The sequence below is a fragment of the Papio anubis genome, chromosome 14 (assembly GCF_008728515.1).
Source record: "Papio anubis isolate 15944 chromosome 14, Panubis1.0, whole genome shotgun sequence".
In the NCBI taxonomy this organism is placed as follows: Eukaryota; Metazoa; Chordata; class Mammalia; order Primates; family Cercopithecidae; genus Papio; species Papio anubis.
Genome location: NC_044989.1, coordinates 93,317,678 through 93,337,811, shown reverse-complemented (window position 1 = coordinate 93,337,811; position 20,134 = coordinate 93,317,678). Strand labels below are relative to the sequence as shown.

The following is a 20,134-nucleotide window of genomic DNA, read 5'->3' as shown; positions in this document are numbered from 1 at the left end:
GAAGCTGGAGGCCGTTATCCTAAGCAAATTAACTCAGGAACAAAAAACCAAATACCGTATGTTCTCACTTATAAGTAAGTGGGATCTAAACATTGGGTTAAAGTGGGATCTAAACATTGAGTACACATGGATATAAAGATGGCAACAACAGACACTGGGGACTACTAGAGTGGGAAGGGAGAAGTGGGGTAAAGGCTGAAAAATTAACTACTGGTACTATGCTCACTACCTGGGTAACTGGATCACTTGTACCCCAAACCTCAGCATCACACAATATACCCATGTAACAAACCTGCAATTGTACCCCAAATCTAAACGAAAATTTGAAATTGTTTTTTAAAAGGAAAAAAAAATACTTATAAAAATGGAAATAAGACTGGGAGCAGTTGCTCACGCCTGTAATCCCAGCACTTCGGGAGGCCGAGGCTGGTGGATCACCTGAGGTCAGGAATTCGAGACCAGCCTGGTCAACGTGGTAAAACCCCCCGTCTCTACTAAAAACACAAAAAAATTAGGTGTGGTGCCAGGTGCCTGTAATCCCAGCTACTTGGAAGGCTGAGGCAGGATAATCGCTTGAACTGGGGAGGTAGAAATTGCAGTGAGTTGAAATCACGCCACTGCACTCCAGACTGGGTGACAGAGCGAGACTCCTCAAAAAAAAAAAAAAAAAAAAAAAAAATTGAAATTCATTTCAAAAAAGAAAATGAAACAAAAAGTTATTGCTTTAACAATCCTTTTCCCCCTTTTATAGTTTAAATTTGATACAGAATCTCTACTCAATCTTTATATGAGCTTAGGAGAAATATGAAAAGAAATAGAGACATCAGGTAAAATATAAATTAAAATTTCACTATCAAAACTTTCCTGCAATGATTAATAATTTAACTGGCTAATTTGATTAGAATTTTACAAAAAATTCACGCATCAGGTATTTGGCCATTGTCTATAATTGTTCTTACATGTCTTATTTTTTTTTTCTTCAAGGAGATAAGCCCTGCCTGAAAATTAGTATAATTAATATACATTTAATTTGCATGTCAGGAAATAATTAAAGCTACTTTTGCTGAAATGCACATTTTAATAAGGTGATTCAAATTATTCTAAAGAAATTAGACAAATGGATAATGTCAATGTGCTAATAAGAACAAAATATTGCTTAATTATTTTATTGTTAAAAATTAATGTATGGAAGGAAAGGTATGGATTACTATAGGAGAAAATCAAATCATAGTTCATAGGGCTATAAGGCAAATGTCTTGAAATAAGAAAAACTTGTTTTATTACAAGAAGAAAACACGTACCTCTCTTCTTTATTTATTTGGTCACCAAATCCCACTGTATTCACAATGGTCAATTTCAATCGAACATTACTTTCCTGGAGTTCATATGTCTGAGCTTTAAGTTTAACATTTGGGCAAAAATGTGAGGATTCATAGTCTTCAAAATTAGTATTAAACAATGTGTCAATCAGTGTTGATTTTCCAATTCCAGTTTCCCCTGAAACACACAAAGGTACATCTTTATGGTTGTACGAATGGCTGAAAAGAAATACAACTGTAAATGCCTAGAGTGGTTTCAAAGATCCCTAGTATTTCAAAGGCCAGGGTGCACATGAAAGAAATACACACTATGGCTGGTCCCCCAGGTCATTAGCAGAGCACAGAGTAAGTGTGCTAAGCTACTCAGGACTCTGACAACAACACTGAAATGTTCACAGAACAAGCCAAAAGTTTAAAGCTAACAAAAACAAAACTAACAGAATCTAAACAACTGAAGAGAATCCCTGGGATCATGATTTCAAATTGATAACATAAGCATCGTTCTGCCCATGACAAGAATGAAGTGAGTACAAGGAATATGAATGAACAACTTAGAGGAAGATAAGGTGGCACGTACCCACACAGAGAATATTAAAGCAGAAACCTTGCTGAATGGATCTGTTCACCAGCTGATCAGGCAAACTCTCAAAACCAACATGGCCAGACATAGTCAAGGAACGAACGTTTTCTCTTTTCTGAAGGAAAATAAGGACAAAAACAACAGCAATAATAACAGTAATAAAAAACTTTGACTTAAATAGGATGTAGGTGTACTTGAAAGGATAAATATATCAAATAAATGAAAAATTTTATAATCATTATACCTCATCTAAGATACAAGTGATTAAGTAAATTTTCAGGAAAAGAAACCTGTGTCCAGATCCTCAAAACACACATTTCTTATCCCTTTCATACAACGAGAGTCTAGCACTATGTGTAACATTAAAACATTCGATTTCCAAAATAGGAAAATATCCAACTATGGCATATTCACTTACAAAATAAAAAGTTAAAGTCCATTTGTTTATAAATTTTTAACAACTTAGAAAATTCTTACATTAAAATGTCAAGTGAAAAAAAAAATACACAACAAAAGTACAGATACAGGTTCAGCTCCCGGTAATGGCAGAGTAACTTAGGTCAAACTTATCCGCCTACTGATAACTATTACAAGCAACCTTTTTAAGTCACTAGAGTGCAACCAAAGGCAGATAGACACTGGACAGAATAAGACTAGAGGGAAGAAAACTTATCAGGTGAGATGAGTTTATCTAGCTTTTTCCCTGAAGACACTCCCTAGTCATTATGGCAAAAGGAAGATAGAGTTCAGGAGGGAAGTTATAGTCTTCATGGGTTAAGATGTCCATTGGAGATTGGGGCAGGCAGATTGGTTGGGAATTCAGGGAGAAAATTCCAGAAAGAAGGGAATCCAAAATCTACAAACACACTCCACTCAAATCCATGGCTGATGGCCAAACTGCACACATATAGAGGGAATACAAAGATTCCAGAAAGGGGAAAATGGGAATTGGGAGGAGTTATGCAGAGTTTTCAAGTGCCATCTTGAGGAGATGAATAGAGCTTAAATTTTAAGCCTGTAAGTTAAACGGTCTCCTGTAAACACCCTAGCCTTCTACTGAAACCCTAGGAGTAAGGTCCATAACTCAGCAATCAGAAAGCATAGCTGAAGCAGACGTGCCTTAACAAAGCCTTTAACAAGGCTCAACATGATCGATGTGATCAGTCAGCAATTTAATTATCTGTCAGAACAAAGTTCAACATTCTGCAGAAGAAAACAGAATCTAGCATCTCCATAGTATCTACTATACAATAAAAAATACTATGACAGGGAAAAAAAACAGAAAAATGTGATTCATGGTCAAGAAAGAAAGTCAACAGAAAGAGATCCACAATGAACCAGATGTTTAATTAGCAGCTAAGAACTTCAAATAATCACAACAAATATGCTAAAGAATCTACAGAAAAAAGACGGCTATCATGGGTGGCATGACAGGGAATTACAGAAAGATATGAAAGAGCTCGCAACAGCAAAAAGCAGCAGACAATTTCTAGAATGTAAAAGTGCAACATCTGAAGTAAAAAATATATTTAGTACTAACAGCAGATCAAATAATGGAAGAGACATTTGTTCAATAGTTATCCAAGCTAAAAATCTCACAGAAAGAAAAAAGATAAAACTATGCCAGTCTTAAAAACTTGCATGAGAGTATCAAATGGTCTAACACACCAGTAATTGGAATACAAGGAGAAAAGTTAGAGAAAGAGGAGAGAAGGTGAAAGTGTGGGGTAGGAGGGAGGAAAAAAAAATCTAAGTAATAGTGACTGAAAACTTTCTAATTTTCTAAACTTGAACTCAGAACAAGAATTTTAGCAAACTACAAAGAGGAAATATCCAAAGGAACCCACATCTAGGGACATCACAGCAAACTGCTAAAAAACAAAGATAATGAAAACTTTAGGCCCGGCACGGTGGCTCATGCCTGTAATTCCATCACTTTGGGAGGCCGAGGCAGGTGGATCATGAGGTCAGGAGATTGAGACCATCCTGGCTAACATGGTGAAACCCTGTCTCTACTAAAAATACAAAAAATTAGCCAGGTGTGGTGGCGCACACCTGTAGTCCCAGCTACTCAGAAGGCTGAGGCAGGAGAAGCGCTTGAACCTCAGAGGTGGAGGTTGTAGTGAGCTGAGATTGCACCACTGCACTCCAGCCTGGGTGACAGAGCGAGACTCCATCTCAAAAAACAACAACAACAACACGAAAATTACCCGGGCGTGGTGATGCCTATAATCCCAGCTACTCGGGAGGCTGAGGTGGGAGGATCACTTAAACTCGGGAGGCAGACATTGCAGTAAGCTAGAGATGCTGCTTAAGAAACAATGCAAACCAGAAGACAAAACAATGACCCCTATAAAATGCCAGAAAAAAAAAAAAAAAAGACAATGTAGAATTCTATAGCCAACGAAAACATCCTTCAAAAATGAAGGCAAAATGAAGACAACTTCAGATAAATAAAATCTGAGAAAATCCACTGACAGTTGGCCCACGGTATAAGAAATGATAAAAGTTCTTCAAGAGAAAGGAAAATGACAACAGATGTACAAAAAGGAATGAAGATCATCAGAAAGGTAAATATGTGGGTAAATGTAAGAGAGGTTTTTTTAACTTCTTGAAAATAGAAATGTTTAAAGCAATAACAAAAACAATGTGTTACAGGTTACATGCACAAGTAAAATATATAAGAAACACAAAATACAGGAGGAGGACTGAAGGAATATTGTTATAAGGTTTCTACAGTATACATAAAGTGTTATATATATCAATTTTTTTTTTGAGATGGAGTTTTGTTCTTTTGCCCAGGCTGGAGTGAAGTGGTGTCATCTTGGCTCACTGCAACCTCCGACCACCAGGTTCAAGGGATTCTCCTGCCTCAGCCTCCCGAGTAGCTGGAATAACAGGCGCCCACCACCATGCCTGGGTAATCTTTGTATTTTTAGTAGAAATGGGGTTTCACCATGTTGGCCAGGCTGGTCTAAAACTCCTGACCTCAGGTGATCCATTCACTTCAGCTTCTCAAAGTGCTAGGATTACAGGCGTTGAACCACCGTGCTGGGCTAAAATTTTATATTGTCTGAAGGTTGGGTGTGGTAAGTTAGAGCCTAGGTCAATTACTATCAAAAAAAAAAAAAAAAAAAGCCAAAGAGGTATAGCTAATAAGCCAAAAGCAGAAATGAAATGGAGTCATAAAAATTCTCTATTAATCCAAAAGAAGGTAGGAAAGAAGAAAACGAAAGGACAAGGGCACATATAGAAAACTAGTTATCAAGAAAATGTACAATGTCCACCTCCCGAGTTTAAGTGATCCTCCCACCTCAGCCTCCCGAGTAGTTGGGATTATAGGTGCCACCACGCCTGGGTAATTTTCGTGGTTTTTTTTGTTTGTTTGTTTTTGTTGTTGTTTGTTTGTTTTGTGTTTTGTTTTTTGTTTTTGAGATGGAGTCTTGCTCTGTCACCCAGGCTAGAGTGCAGTGGTGTGATCTCAGCTCACTGCAACCTCCACCTCCCAGGTTCAAGCAGTCAGGTCAGGCGCGGTGGCTCACGCCTATAATCTCAGCACTTTTGGAGGCCAAGGCAGGCAGGTTACTTGAGGTCAGGAGTTTGAGACCAACCGGACCAGCATGGCAAAACCCCATCTCTACTAAAAATACAAAAATTAGCTGGGCATGGTGGTGCATGCCTGTAGTCCAGCTACTCAGGAGGCTACAGCATGAGAACCGCTTGAACCTGAGGCGGAGGCTGCAGTGAGTCAAGATCCTGCCATTGAGCTCCAGCCTGTGCAACAGAGCAAGACTCTGTCTCAAAAAAATTCATAAAAATAAAAATAAATAAAAAGTAAAATTGAATATCCAACAAAACAGCTAAAATAAAAAGGCTGAACATGTCAAGTGATAGAGATAATGAAGAACTGGAATGCTGGTAAATTTGCTAGTCTGAATGCAAAATGGTACAGTTGCTTTGGAAACTAGCTTGGCAGTTTCTTATGAAGTTAAAAACATGCTATTATATAGCCAAAAAAAAAAACCCGCTTGGAGGTATCCAAAATAATGAAAATATATGTCCACACAAGAACTTATGCATCAATGTTCACAGCAGTTTTATTCCCAATGGTCAAAAACTGGAAACATCCCAAATATCAAACAAGTGGTGAATAGATAAACAAATTGTAGTATACTAAACTACTGATATATGTCACAACATGGATGACGAGCTAGGTATCCCGACAGTGATTTATTTACTGAGGTTTGAGTTTTTAAAAATAGGCATTATGTGCATTTTTCACATAATCATATATTCATACACACACACACACACACACACACACACACACACACACACACAGATGTAAATGTCTCAAAGGGTGATGACAGACTATTGAGAGTGGTTACCAGTCAGCAGTAGACTAACAGACTGCGGTGAGAAGAAATCGCTGTTTATTGTATATAGTGGGCAGAATTCTAAGATGGTCGCTAACACTGATGCCCCTGGTGCACACAAACTTTCTCCCAGTTATTAAATCAAATGCTAATTTAGGTGTCACTGAGAAGAGATTTTACAGAGTGATTAAGTTTCCAAACCAGTCAGTCAGCCTTCGAAAGGGAGATTATCCTGGGTGGGGGCCAGACCTAATGAGGTAAATCATTTTTTTTTTTTTTTTTTTCCTTTTGAGACAGAGTTTTTGCTCTGTTGCTCAGGCTGGAGTACAATGATGTGGTCTCAGCTCACTGCAACCTCCGCCTCCTGGGTTCAAACAATTCTCCTGCCTCAGCCTCTCAAGCAGCTGGGATTATAGGTCCTTGCCACCATGCCCACCTAATTTTCGTATTTTTAGTAGAGACAAGGTTTCACCATGTTGGTCAGGCAGGTCTCGAACTCTTGACCTCAGGTGATCCACTCACCTGGGCCTCCCAAAGTGTTAGGATTACATGTGTGAGCCACTGTGCCCGGCCATGAGGTAAATCCTTAACAGGGCCTGGACACTTCTGGCCAAAGACTTGAAGCATGAAGGGAACTCCACCTGCCAGTTCTCCCTTGCTGGCTTTCAGAATGGAATGGTCTCTAGGAGCTGACAACAACCCCCAGCCAGTAGGGAACTGAATTCTGCCAACAACCGGAAAGAGTATGGAAGGAAAGCCTCCAGATAAGAACCCAGCAGCTGACCTCGTGAGCATGAAACCCAGAGCAGAGAAGGCAGATGGGTCACATCTGGCCTTTGACCTACAGAACTGTGAGCTAACAAACAGATGCTGCTTTAAGCAGCTAAATTTGTGACGATTTGTTATGCAGCAACAGAAAACTAGTATACTATATTCTCTTTTGTGCCGTTTGAATCATTTTTAGTCATGTAAGCATGTTATCCTCATATATTTTTAAAAAGCACTGAAGAAGCACTAGGCTTCTTCCTCGTGAAAGTGTTCAAGATGATAAGAACTTCATAACTTGTTAAAGTTGCTATCTGATAGGCATATGCTTATTACATACAAGTTGAACTAAATGGCCTCTAGGATTCCTTCTAGTTCTACAATGACAGGATTTTAATGCCACCAGAAAAAAGAAGTATTTCAAAAATGAGGGTGTGGTCCCCACGATGTAACACAGAAGAGGGGCCAGGGAAAAAGAAACTAAGCTAACAGTCACCGGATGGACTAATCACTAAAGATTAAAGATTACTAGTGACTCTGACAGTAATCTCTGGAGGATTAAACATCATTCAAAAAGTCTGTGAGGAAGATGGAACAGACTGTTAGTACCATTGATATATGGAGAAAGAGGGAAAAACAAGAAGAGACTACAGTTACTGGAGCACAGAACTAAAGAAAATTATTTAATCTTATTGAATTACTGGCCAGGTGTGGTGGCTCACGCCTGTAATCCAAGTGCTTTGGGAGGCAGAGGCAGATGGATCACTTGAGGCCAGGAGTTCGAGACCAGCCTAGCCAACGTGAGCAAAACCCCGCCTCTAATAACAATACAAAAATTGTCCGAGTGTGGTGGCACATGCCTATAATTATAGCTATTTGGGGGGCTGAGGCATGAGAATTGCTTGAACCTGGGAGGTGGAGGTTGAGTGAGCCGAGATTGCACTACTGCACTCCAGACTGGGCAACAGAGCGAGCGAGACTCTGTCTCAAAAACAAACAAAATAAAAAACAACTTACTGAATTACCCATGTTTGTATTTGCAATTTTCTTTCTAGCTAAAGTTTAAAACGTTCCTCTTTCACCAAATTAAATTTACTTCCTATTTTTAAATACAAATTTCAATATAAATTACCAAACCCCTCCCTGCAGATCCTTAGAAGAATCAGGTCTAATCTTGTATCAGGGAGGCATCTGGCAGGACCACCCAAGGGCTCCCTAAACTCTGCCATTCACAGGAGTTCTATGCACCCACCACATTCTGCAGTGTGCTTAAAAAAATAATAATAATAACAGCTGGGCGTGGTGGCTTACGCCTGTAATCCCAGCACTTTGGGAGGCTGAGGTAGGCAAATCACTTGAGGCCAGGAGTTCGAGACCAGACTGGGCAAACTGGCAAAACCCCATCTGTACTAAAAATACAAAAATCAGCCAGGTGTGGTGGCACACACCTGTAATCCCAGCTACTTGAAAGGCTGAGGCATGAGAACTTCTTGAACCCAGGAGGCAGAGGTTGCAGTAATCTGAGATTGCACCATCACATTCCAGCCTAGGCAAGAGAGCAAGGCTCTGTCTCAAAAAAGAAAAACAAACAATGAATGAAAAAAAGAAACAGGGCTGGGCGTGGTGGCTCATGCCTATAATCCTAGCACTTTGGGAAGCTGAGGTGGGCAGATCACTTAAGGTCAGGAGTTCAAAACTAGTCTACCAACATGGTAAACCCCATCTCTACTAAAATACAAAAAAAATTAGCTGGACGTGGTGGCAGTCACCTGTGATCCCAGCTACTCGGGAGGCTGAGGCAGGAGAATTGCTTGAACCCAGGAGGCAGAGGTTGCAGTGAGCCGAGATCACACCACCCCACTCCAGCCTGGGCGACAGAGCAAGACTCCGTCTAAAAAAAAACAGAAAAAAAAATGTCCTTAATGTCAGAATATTGTGTATACTCAATTATTCAATCCATCATCGACTTTTCACTTGAATCAACAGAAAAATTAATTCATGTTGGAGGTGAGTACAAACAGAAGTCTCTATCACAAGAGTCTATGAGCACTCCAAGTAGTTATTTTAAAATCATAGAAGCATTTACAGTACAATATGGTATCTATTTAAAAGACATACTCACTCTCTGTTCATCATCAGATCCTTGTGAAGACATACAAGTTGTTTTCGTTGCCATGTGAGACTGAAAGAGCTAAAAAAGGAATACAAAGGCTTAAAAGGAAACAGAAACATTACTCCCCAAAACCCAGTATCTAAATAATATATTTACATGAATAAGGTGTTATAATACTGTTGTTATCACCAAGTTTTGAAGTGTAGTCTACATTATTGAATCATGTTTGAAATTGTGGCTTTCTTGCTGGATAGGTATCTACATAAGTAAATTACATATAATATTCAACACATATGGTAATATACTCACACACAAAAAAATTGTAAGAAATTAGTAAACTTCCATTTACAAGTAGGGAGACAAATAACTTTTTTTTTTTTTTTTTTGAGATAGTGTCTTGCTGTGTCACCCAGGCTGGAGTGCAGTGGTGTGATCTCGGATCACTGCAACCTCCATCTCCTGGGTGTAAGTGATTCTCCTGCCTCAGCCTCCTGAGTAGCTGGATTACATGCATGCGCCACCATGCCTGGCTAATTTTTGTATTTTTAGTAGAGACGGGGTTTCACCATGTTGGTCAGGCTGGTCCCGAACTTCTGACTTCATGATCTGCCCGCCTCGATCTCCCGAGCACTCCCTGCTCGGATTACAGGCGTGAGCCACCACACCCTGCCTTTTCATTTTTAAAGATACTCTAAAAGCCATGAAGTCCCTCAAAATTAGGTATGTTCCACTGTAGCGTGTCAGAGGAAACATAAATGTCAAGAATGCTACAATTGCAGTGTGGTGGGGAAAGCAGGGATTTTATAATTTTAACAACTACCTTTGTCACTAACATAATCATTTATAGAACTCATATTACACATCCATATCACTATGCTAGCTCGTTAAGTTCATTTTCTTATTTAATCCTTACAATACATCTGAGCTACACATAGTATTATTCCCACAGCCTAGATGAAAAAATTCGGATTCTGAAAGGTTGAGTAATTTACCCGAAATCATACAAGCCAGTAGGGTGTAGACATAGGTCTGATTTGACTGCCAAACTGGTGTTCCTTCTGCTGCCCCAAGTTGTAAACCAAATGGATATTCACTGTTCCCAACAGTAGAGAATGAGGGAAGAGAGGTACAAGAAAAACTGTGCTAATTCCAAGGTACTGCTATCCTACTTCTGAATACAGCACAAGATACTGAGGAAACGTCACATTATTTAAAAAGTAGTATTAATATTGGTAAAAAAAATTGCAAATGGTACCAATGAGAATAGAGTGCACATTACTCCCTTCCCACTCTTGATTCTCTAGTAGCTCAGTGCTCTTCCTGAGAGGCACCAGACCCTTACGCATCCTTCCAGAGAGAGGCTGTGCATGTCTAAGCAGGCCTCCTTTGTTTATATAAATGGTAGCTGTCTACTGCTCTGTGCTGTGGTTTTTTTTGCTGAATCTTTCTGAGACTGTTTCGCAGTACTATTTAGATCTACCTCATTCTTTCTACAGCATAGTGTTCTCCTCTGTGTACTACAGTGTGGTATATATACAGCCGCTCTTCATTGAGACTGTCCTCTCCTCTGTACTTACAATGAACCATGCTGCAACAAATGGCACTGCAATGAAAGACAGAACTTGGGTGCTCCCACCACCTCACCCTGATCCTCTGTGTGCGCACACACAGTGAATGAATCCTACACAGACAAAATAGTGCACATCGTGACTGACAACCATCTTTTGCTGGTACATTTTGATAAAATAGGCTGACCTTGTAACTGAACACTCCGAATAACAGTGTTTTTTTTGTTTTGTTTTGTTTTGAGACAGAGTCTCGCTCTGTCACCCAGGCTGGAGTGCAGTGGCGCAATCTCAGCCACTGCAACCTCTGCCTCCTGGGTTCAAGCAATCCTCCTGCCTCAGACTCCCAAGCAGCTGGAATTACCAGCAAGCGCCACCACACGGGGCTTATGTTTGTATTTTTAGTAGAGATGGGGCTTTCACCACGTTGGCCAGGGTGGTCTCAAACTCCTGACCCAAGTGATCCTACCGCCTTGGCCTCTCAAAGTGTTGGGATTATAGGCCTGAGCCCCCGCGCCCAGCCAACAGTGTTTTCAAATACTAAGTTTTTCTAACACAAAATGATGTTTGTCAGTTGGAAGATGCTCCTATAGAAAAGCATGCAAAAGCTCAGTGAGGGACACAATGGTCCTGGTTGTGTTTTCACAATCTGAAAAGTGAAAAGTATGTAATGATACAAAGCACATCAGAGACTAGCCTGATTTTAATACCTGGCCTCAGGCTTTAGTTTTTAACTACACATATACTTCACTTACACCCTGCCATTCTGAAAGGCCCCCCAATCCCAGTCACCATGTGGTACCTAAGCAGTATCACATCCCTCTAGTCTGTAGAATACAAGCAAAGTGAGAGCCCCTGGAAACAAACAGTGGTGGTTACAGAAATTTGGAGAAATTAGAGATCACTGAAGGCAGGAGTCAAAGAAGAAAATGACTTTGAAGTGAGTCAGGAAAGAGGTACAGATCTAGATGAGACATTTAAGGTAGAAAAAAAAATCCCTAAATACCACAAGGCAGAATTTCGTACTAGAAGAAAACACAGTAAGTGCAAGAATTTGATGGAAAAAAGGAACAGATTAGGGACAATACCTGAGTGGCAGACTGAGTAAACCAGAAGTGTCCATTTAGAGTCTGACTTTCTGCTAAAGGCTAAGAAGTGCCACAGATAATATTTGGCTAGGGGCCCTGTTCAGAGCCCTGCACTAGACACAATGAGGAGGAGGGTAGAACATTCCATGCTTGTCATTAATTCCGGACCTAACATACTACCTGCTTGCCTCTCAGCATCTGTCTCTACTATAAGTGATGTACTACACATATAATTCACTGAGGCTGTATTATTTTGACTTGTCAAGTATAGAACTTTAAGGAAAAGTTTAATTTTTATTTTATTTTAGAGACAAGATCTCCCTCTATTGCTTAAGCTGGAGTGCAGTGGTGCGATCACAGCTCGCTGCAGCCTCAACCTCCTGGGCTAAGGGGATCCTTCCACATCAGTCTCCCAAATAGCTGCGACTACAGGCACGCACCACCACACGCGGCTGAAAATCAAACTTTAAAAATTACTGATAAAAAAGTAGTTTTTAGTTTTTAATATAGTGATGCTATATGATCAGCATATGAGTTTTGGTAAAATGCTGCTTAGTGTTGATAAGTAAAATTTGCTTAGAAAAAAATTAGAGGCTTTAGGCTGGGCGCTGTGGCTCACGCCCGTAATCCCAGCACTTTGGGAGGCCGAGGCAGATGGATCACGAGATCAGGAGATTGAGACCACCCTGGCTAACATGTGAAACCCCATCTCTACTAAAAATACAAAAAATTAGCCAGGTGTGCTGGCGGGCACCTGTAGTCCCAGCTACTTGGGAGGCTGACGCAGGAGAATGGTGTGAACCCAGGAGGCGGAGCTTGCAGTGAGCTGAGATCACACCATTGCACTCCAGCCTGGCAGATAGCGAGACTCCGTCTCAAAACAAAAAAGAGAAAAAAGAAAAAAGAAAAAAATTAGAGGCTTTATACTCATTTACCACTAAATTTAAATAAAATACAGGTTAAATTTCTGTCATTTATGTAAGTTCATATCAAATATCTGCTTTTGTTTATTGATTTACTGTGTTTCTGAACATCTGCCAAAAAGCCTACATAAAATCTCAGTGGATGAATGTTTTGATCAGGAAGTTTAAATGAGTCACATTAAAGTAATATGAATAATTATTTCAAATATTTTCCACTAGTACTACTTGGTCAGTTAAATTTCCAAAACAAGTTTAATACTGGAAAAGTTTTGAATTTTTTTTAAATTTATTAACTTAGTTATTTTTGAAACAAGTTCTGGCTCTGTCACCCAAGCTGGAGTGCAGAGGCACGATCTTGGCTCACTGCCGAGATCCTCCACCTCCCAGGCTCAAGCTATCCTCCTGCCTCAGCCTCCTGAGTAGATGCGACCACCAGCACATCCCAGTATGCCTGGCTAAATTTTTTGTAGAGACGAGGACTCACTCTGTTGCCCAGGCTGGTCTCGAACTCCTGAGCTCAAGCAACTTGTCTGCCTCAGCCTCCCAAAGTGCTAGGATTATAGGCATGAGCCACCGTGCCCGGCTGGAAAAGGTTTTTAATAAATTAGCAGGAAAAATAACAATAGGACAAGTGTTGGCTGAATCCCTCTAATGGCAAACAGAGCTCTGTGTAGGGCTAAGAAACACTAAATTAGAAAAAAATTAAAAATCTGCCAAGAAGAATTCTGGCCTGCTCTACCGTTGACCACTACTTAGTATGTGTAAACCACTCAGCTAGGCTCTGCAGTCTCAACAATACTAAGATATGGCCCTTGACCTTGTGACTGTGTCTCAAGAGAAACATGAATGCACAACAGGCAACCACAATCTCGTTTCAACGTACAAGGGGGTAAGGAGACTAACCATCTCAACCCACCTTTGACTACATAGTCAATTTGCTTCTATTTCAAAGATACATATATCACACACACACACAAAACCATATATAAATCTACACACCTACTTTCCAAAAGGAAAAATCCCATACAGTAACTTAACTCCTAGCAAAGTCAACCATATACTTTTTAAGAAGTTGTATTATCTATGAGTCCTAGAAAGAAGTGCCAGACGTGAGACAGCTGGAGGAAGGTCAGGTGCTCCACCTTCTTTAAAATCCCAGTTTGTGGGATACAGGCAATGTGAGAGACACACAATTCATCCTGGGGCCCTTGGGAGACATGGCCTTTTCCTATCTGCCAATTACAGATAAACTTATGATGGTTCTTTCACAACAGGCCCCAGATAACAATTTTCCTTACCCTGCTGGGAAACATTTCTGAAAATGCCTTACAGCCGCCCCTTAAGCAGAACAATGAGGCTCAGGCAACAGAATCCTAACTTAGCTTTATAATCGCTTCACTGTGTTTTTGTTTTGTTTTGTTTTGTTTTTTTGAGATGGAATCTCATTCTTGTTGCCCAGGCTGGAGTGCAATGGCATGATCTCAGCTCACTGCAACCTCTGCCTCCCGGGTTCAAGCTATTTGTCTGCCTCAGCCTCCCAAGTAGAGAAGCTGGGATTACAGGCATGCACCACCACACCCAGCTAATTTTTGTATTTTTACTAGAGACAGGGTTTCTCCATGTTGGTCAGGCTAATCTTGAACTCCTGACCTCAGGTGATCTGCCCACCGCAGTCTCCCAAAGTGCTGTGATTACAGGCGTGAGCCACCGCGCCTGGCCTTATAATCGCTTCCCTTTAACTTCACTTTTCCAAAATGTTTTATTATTATAAAGTTAGTCCAAAACATAGAACCAAAGTTTTTACACCGTCCCTTGGGATTCTATGAGATGTTTCTTGGCATTCTTTAGGACAATACGAGCAAGAGTGAGAGAGAGAACAAAAAGCAAAAAGTGGCCTAAATAATTATCATCTGGAGGCCGGGAGTGGTGGCTCACGCTTGTAATCTCAGCACTTTGGGAGGCTGAGGCGGGTAGATCACTTGAGGTCAGGAGTTCAAGACCAGCCTGGCCAACATGGTGAAACCCCGTCTCTACTAAAAATACAAAAACTAGCCAGGCGTGGCAGTGCATGCCTGTAATCCCAGCTACTGAGGAGGCTGGGTTCAATTAATTTGCTCATTTGCTCCATTTACCAGGAGGCAGGAGAACTGCTTGAACCCGGAAGGCTGAGGTTGCAGTGAGTCAAGATCACACCACTGCACTCCAGCCTGGGCAACACAGAGAGACTTGGTCTCAAAAAAAAATAAAAATTAAAAGAAAAATTATTATCGGGGCCTATTTTATGAGTTTCAGGAGGGTGGGGTATTTGGCTTGAAACAATACTTTGAAAGATTCCACAGACTCATTATTTAAAATCATTTTATAAAATCTTCAGGTTATGGGAAAATTCAAGTTAAAATAAAGTTACAGATTAACAGTGATCCAAAATTTTCCTAAAACAAGTAGTAACATTAAGTTATTCAAGTTAATGCAGACCACACTGCTAGAAGGGGATGCTAATTACAGCCCAGAAAAAAAAAGAACTCAAGTGGAGGCCGGGCACGGTGGCTCACACCTGTAATCCCAGCACTCTGGGAGGCCAAGACCGGCAGATCACTTGAGGTCAGGAGTTTGAGACCAGCCTGGCCAACGTGGTGAACCCTCTCTCTACTAAAAATACAAAAATTAGCCAGGCTTGGTGGTGTGTGCCTGTAATCCCAATTACTTGGGAGGCTGAGGCAAGAGAACTGCTTGAACCCAGGAGGCAGAGGTTGCAGTGAGCCGAGATTGCGCCACTGCACTCCAGCCTGGGCAACAGAGCAAGACTCAGTCTCAAAATAAACAAATAAATAAATAAAATAAAAGAACTCAAGTGAAATTACCAAGAGTGAGCAACATAAGATAGCAGCAAGTTGGCATCCAGTGTGCGTGGCCTGTTTGCATATCCCCGGGAGGGTGTTAGTATAGCAAGGCTTACAGTTGTCCAATCCCATCAAAATAGCACCTCCATTATACCATCAAACTCCAACAAATACATCAAAAGTTAAAGGATAACTGCAAATTCTACTTTTTAATCTCAAAAGATCATCAGGATGGGGAAATTCTTGAAGTAGTTCATATAAAAGTTAAGAGTCTCAAGCTTAACAAAAGCTTGCACTACAACAATAACAGTTGAAAATACAAATGCAATTTTATTTTAAAATTACTCCTCCTAATTAGAAAATTATTATAGAAAAAATATCATTTCTAATTTGTGCTGTTACTAATTAGTAACATTGCAATGAATGTTCCAATTTGTGCTATTTTACTAACACTACAACAAACTTCCTCTCATGGCAGCCAAAGAGGTGTGCCATTCCGATTCCCCCTTCAAGCAATACCTAGTCCTGTGCCTACAAAGATTGCAGCTCGCTGACCGTCTCTACCTGCAGAGCCTTCGGATTCTGCTGCAGTATAGACCCAAGACCACTTTCTCCCTAGGCAGCTGGTAGGTGAAGACTGGGCGCAGTAAGGATGTCAGGGCTGCCTGGCCCAGACTTTGTCAGATCCACACTGTTCTGCAGCTCTCACTGCCCAACTGGGCTTCCTCCCTTCTTTCCTTGCATGGCTATCAAGATCTGGATCAGGGTCTGAAGGCTTCCTCCCCAACACCCACCTGTCCTGCTTTCTTCCCTCTTCAACTTTCACAGGCAACATTCCCCCTGCCCCTCATCTCCAAGAAATCTCCTACACTGCTAGCTCCTCCTACATGTCTGCTTCCAGAATTCCACCCAACTCACCAGTATAACCATCAATTATTCTGTGCATCTGACAATATCTTCGTGATAAATTCCTAGAATATCATTCCTGTTCCAAGCAAACTGCCCCTCAAAAAGACTGGACCTGCTTATATTTCTAATACTAGCAATGAGTTGAAAAAAAAAAAAACACACAAACTGTTTTTCCTCTGCTCTCACACAACACAGGATAATTTTGTGACCAAATGTGGGAAGTTTTTCCCACCCACCAAGCAAGAATCAGTTCTGTAGTGGACACTAGCTGGGTGCCCTCTAATTTAATTCTGACACTGTCCACTTGGCAATAGAGTCAGATCCCACAGACTGAGGGCTAGTCCCCAAGACTCTGCCCCATCCCCACTCGACTTCTGCTCATCACAAGTAACAAATGGTTAGAAATCAGGATTCCCACAACCCCCATCTCAGGTTCAGTTAATTTGCTCATTTGCTCCATTTACCAGTTTATTACAAAGAATATTTTAAAGGATACAAATAAACAGCCAGATAAAGAGAAAGAGATACAAAGCTCAAGATCTAGAAGAGTCCCAAGCCCAGGGGCTTCTGTCCCCATGGAGGGGGGTGTGCTACCCTCCCAACACATCGATGTGTGTAAGCCTCCACGATGTGTGTAAGCCTCCACGTGTTTGGTTATCTGCAAGCTCTCTGAACCCAGTCCTTTGTTCTTAAGGAGCCTCCATTATACAGGCATGGTTGATTAACCACTGGCCACTGGTGATCAGTTAACTCTCAGCCTCTCTCCCTTTCCTAGAGCCTGGGGGATGAAGCTGAAAGTCCCAATACTCTAATCTTGCCTTGTTCTTTCTGGTGACCAGCCCCATCCTGAAGCTACCTAGGGGCTGCCAGCCACCAGGCATCTCATTAGCATACAAAAGACATAACTTTGGAAGTTTTAAGGATTTCAGGAGTTGTATGTCAGGGGGTCAAAGACCAAATACATATTTCACAATAATCACTAATGTATAAAAGGGTCCATTTCATTATATATTAATCAGTACAGGGTATTAATTTTTAAATTTTTGTAAATTTGACAGGCAAAACTGACATCTTAATTTGACTTCTGGTATTTTAAACATTTTTTGGTTTACTGGCCATTTCTACTATATTTCCATAAATCACCAATTCATGTTTTCCACTTGCCTATCAGGGTACTCCTTTGTTTCTCTTACTAGTAAGACCTATTGAGTAGTGTAACTCTTTGCTTGTCATGTGTATCATAAATATCTTTTCCTGATTTATTACTGATCTTTCCAGTTTTCATAAAGTCTAATCTATAAATCTTTTCTTTATGGCTTCTTCCTTAAATATAAAGCTTAAAATATCTTTCTACACCCTGAAGTTAAAAAAAGTAACTAAATTTTATTTTATGATGTCTTACAGATTAAGTTTTATAATACTCTACGAGTTACTTTCTAGTACTGTATGAGTCAAGGAAACATGACTTTTTCCCAATATTGTTAGCCTATTGCAGCATAAGAGGATTAAGGGACGGCAAAGTCTGTCATATGGAAATGAGCTTCCCAAGGGAAAAACCAGGACCCATGAATAGACTAGTGAAGCAGATTTTGACACAAGGAAGGGAAATGACTGAAGGACTCAAGTTGTCTAACAGAAATGAGCTGCCAAGGAAGCACTGAGCTCAGGCCCTGGAAGGGTTCCAACAGCGGCACAGTAACCCCTATCAATACTACAGAGCTGATTTCTGTACTATGTGGGTAACAAAGGTAACAATTTTCTAAGATCCCTTTCAGCTCAGATTTTATAACTATAACTTGGAACAAGCAATGAGAGAAAGTATGTGATGTGAAGAATGAAAATAACTTACAGAAACTGCATGAACAGAAAGGGAGATTCTGGACAATAAAATTAAGATTAAGACAATAAAATTGCATCTTATTGATGTGAAAAGACCCTGTGGAACTAAATCTCAAGGCTTATTTAAATAAAAAGTAGGCCGGGCACGGTGGCTCACGACTGTAATGCCAGCACTTTGGGAGGCCAAGGCGGGTGGATCACCTAAGGTTAGGAGTTCGAGACCAGCCTGACCAAAATGGTGAAACCCCATCTCTACTAAAAGTACAAAATTAGCCGAGTGTGGTGGTGCATGTCTATAATCCCAGCTACTCAGGAGGCTGAGGCAGGAGAATCGCTTGAACCTGGGAGGCAGAGGTTGCAGTGAGCCGAGATCACACCATTGCACTCCAGCCTGGGCAACAAAAGCGAAACTCCGTCTCAAATTTAAAAAAAAAAAAAAAGGATTATTAGATGGCTTGAATTCCTTCAAAAGAGAGCATGTTCCATACAGGCTAGGTGACAGAAAAGCCAATGAAATTTGAGACGGCATTAATTTAGCCCAGGAAAAGCAAATGAGAGAGGAGTTGAAGAAAAGGGAAAGGAACAGAAATAGATACACATTAAAAGGACTTAAAGCCTGAACAACACGGGCAGATCCTGTCTCAAAAAAAAAAATTTAGCCAGGCACAGTGGTGCGTACCTGTAGAAACAGATACTTGGGAGGCTGAGGCAGGAGGATCATCTGAGTCTGGGAGGTCAAGGCTGCAGTAAGCTGTTACTGTGCCACTATACTCTGGCCTGGGCAACAGACCACGGCCCTGTTTCAAAAACAAAAACAAAAAACAAAACAAAAAAGCATTAAAAGCATTAAAAGGAAAAGAACATTTGAGGAAAAAAAGAATACTTAGGAATCAGTGAGAAGTCTATCAATGCTTTTCACTTATTCCACAAATGTATACAATATTATCATTATTATTATTATTTTGAGACGGAGTCTTACTCTGTCACCTAGGCTGGAGTACAGTGGTGCAATCTCGGCTCACTGGAAGCCCCACCTCCTGGGTTCACACCATTCTCTGGCCTCAGTCTTCCCAGCAGCTGGGACTACAGGCACACACGGCCACGCCTGGCTAATTTTTTTGTGTGTATTTTTAGTAGAGATGGGGTTTCACCATGTTAGCCCAGATGGTCTCAATCTCCTGACCTCGTGATCCGCCCGCCTCGGCCTCCCAAAGTGCTGGGATTACAGGCGTGAGTCACCATGCAGTGCCTCACAATATTATTTCTAAAGCCTTACATTTTAAGGACAGAGTAACAGACCCCAGACATTGTGGATCAAAGCTGTATAAATCAATATTCTTGCAATTTAAATCTTAGTACAATTGGGAGACATACATACAACTAAAAATATGGAAAAGACACTCAGGGTATAATGAAATCTGCATAGTCAGAGAAGGCACTGGCAAGAAAAGGCTTGAACAGAGACTTGAAGAAACAGGAAATTTCCTAGCAAATAAAGACTGGCTGGGCACGGTGGGTCCTAAGGTCAGGAGTTCGAGACCAGTCTGGCCAATATGGTGAAACCCCATCTCTGCTAAAATTTTTTTTAAATAGTTAGCCGGGTGTGGTGGCGGGTGCCTGTAATCCCAGCAACTTGGGAGGCTGACACAGAAGAATTGCTTGAACCTAGGAGGCGGAGGTTGCAGTGGTTGAGATTGTGCCACTGCACCCCACCCTGGGTGACAGAGCAGGACTCCATCTAAAAAAAAAAAAAAGAAGAAAGAAAGAAAAGAAGAAACAAAGGAGGCTGGGCATGGTGACTGCGCCTGTAATCCCAA

General features: G+C 40.9%; 1 protein-coding gene across 8 annotated transcripts in view; it reads right to left on the bottom strand.

The window, feature by feature from the left end:
- SEPTIN10 (septin 10) overlaps positions 1–20,134 on the bottom strand; it is a 70,194-nt gene that overhangs the window by 36,577 nt on the left and 13,483 nt on the right. For 7 of the 8 annotated variants that reach the window (XM_003909108.5, XM_003909109.5, XM_017947842.3 and 4 more), the window contains exons 2-4: positions 9,163–9,231; positions 1,897–2,014; positions 1,302–1,497 (exon numbers count right to left, since the gene is read on the bottom strand). In XM_003909108.5, coding sequence (XP_003909157.1) covers positions 1,302–1,497; positions 1,897–2,014; positions 9,163–9,231 — 383 coding nt within the window. Of the gene's footprint in view, positions 1–1,301; positions 1,498–1,896; positions 2,015–9,162; positions 9,232–18,996; positions 19,016–20,134 lie in introns of those variants that run through there. The other variant, XM_031655384.1, reaches the window with a different exon arrangement.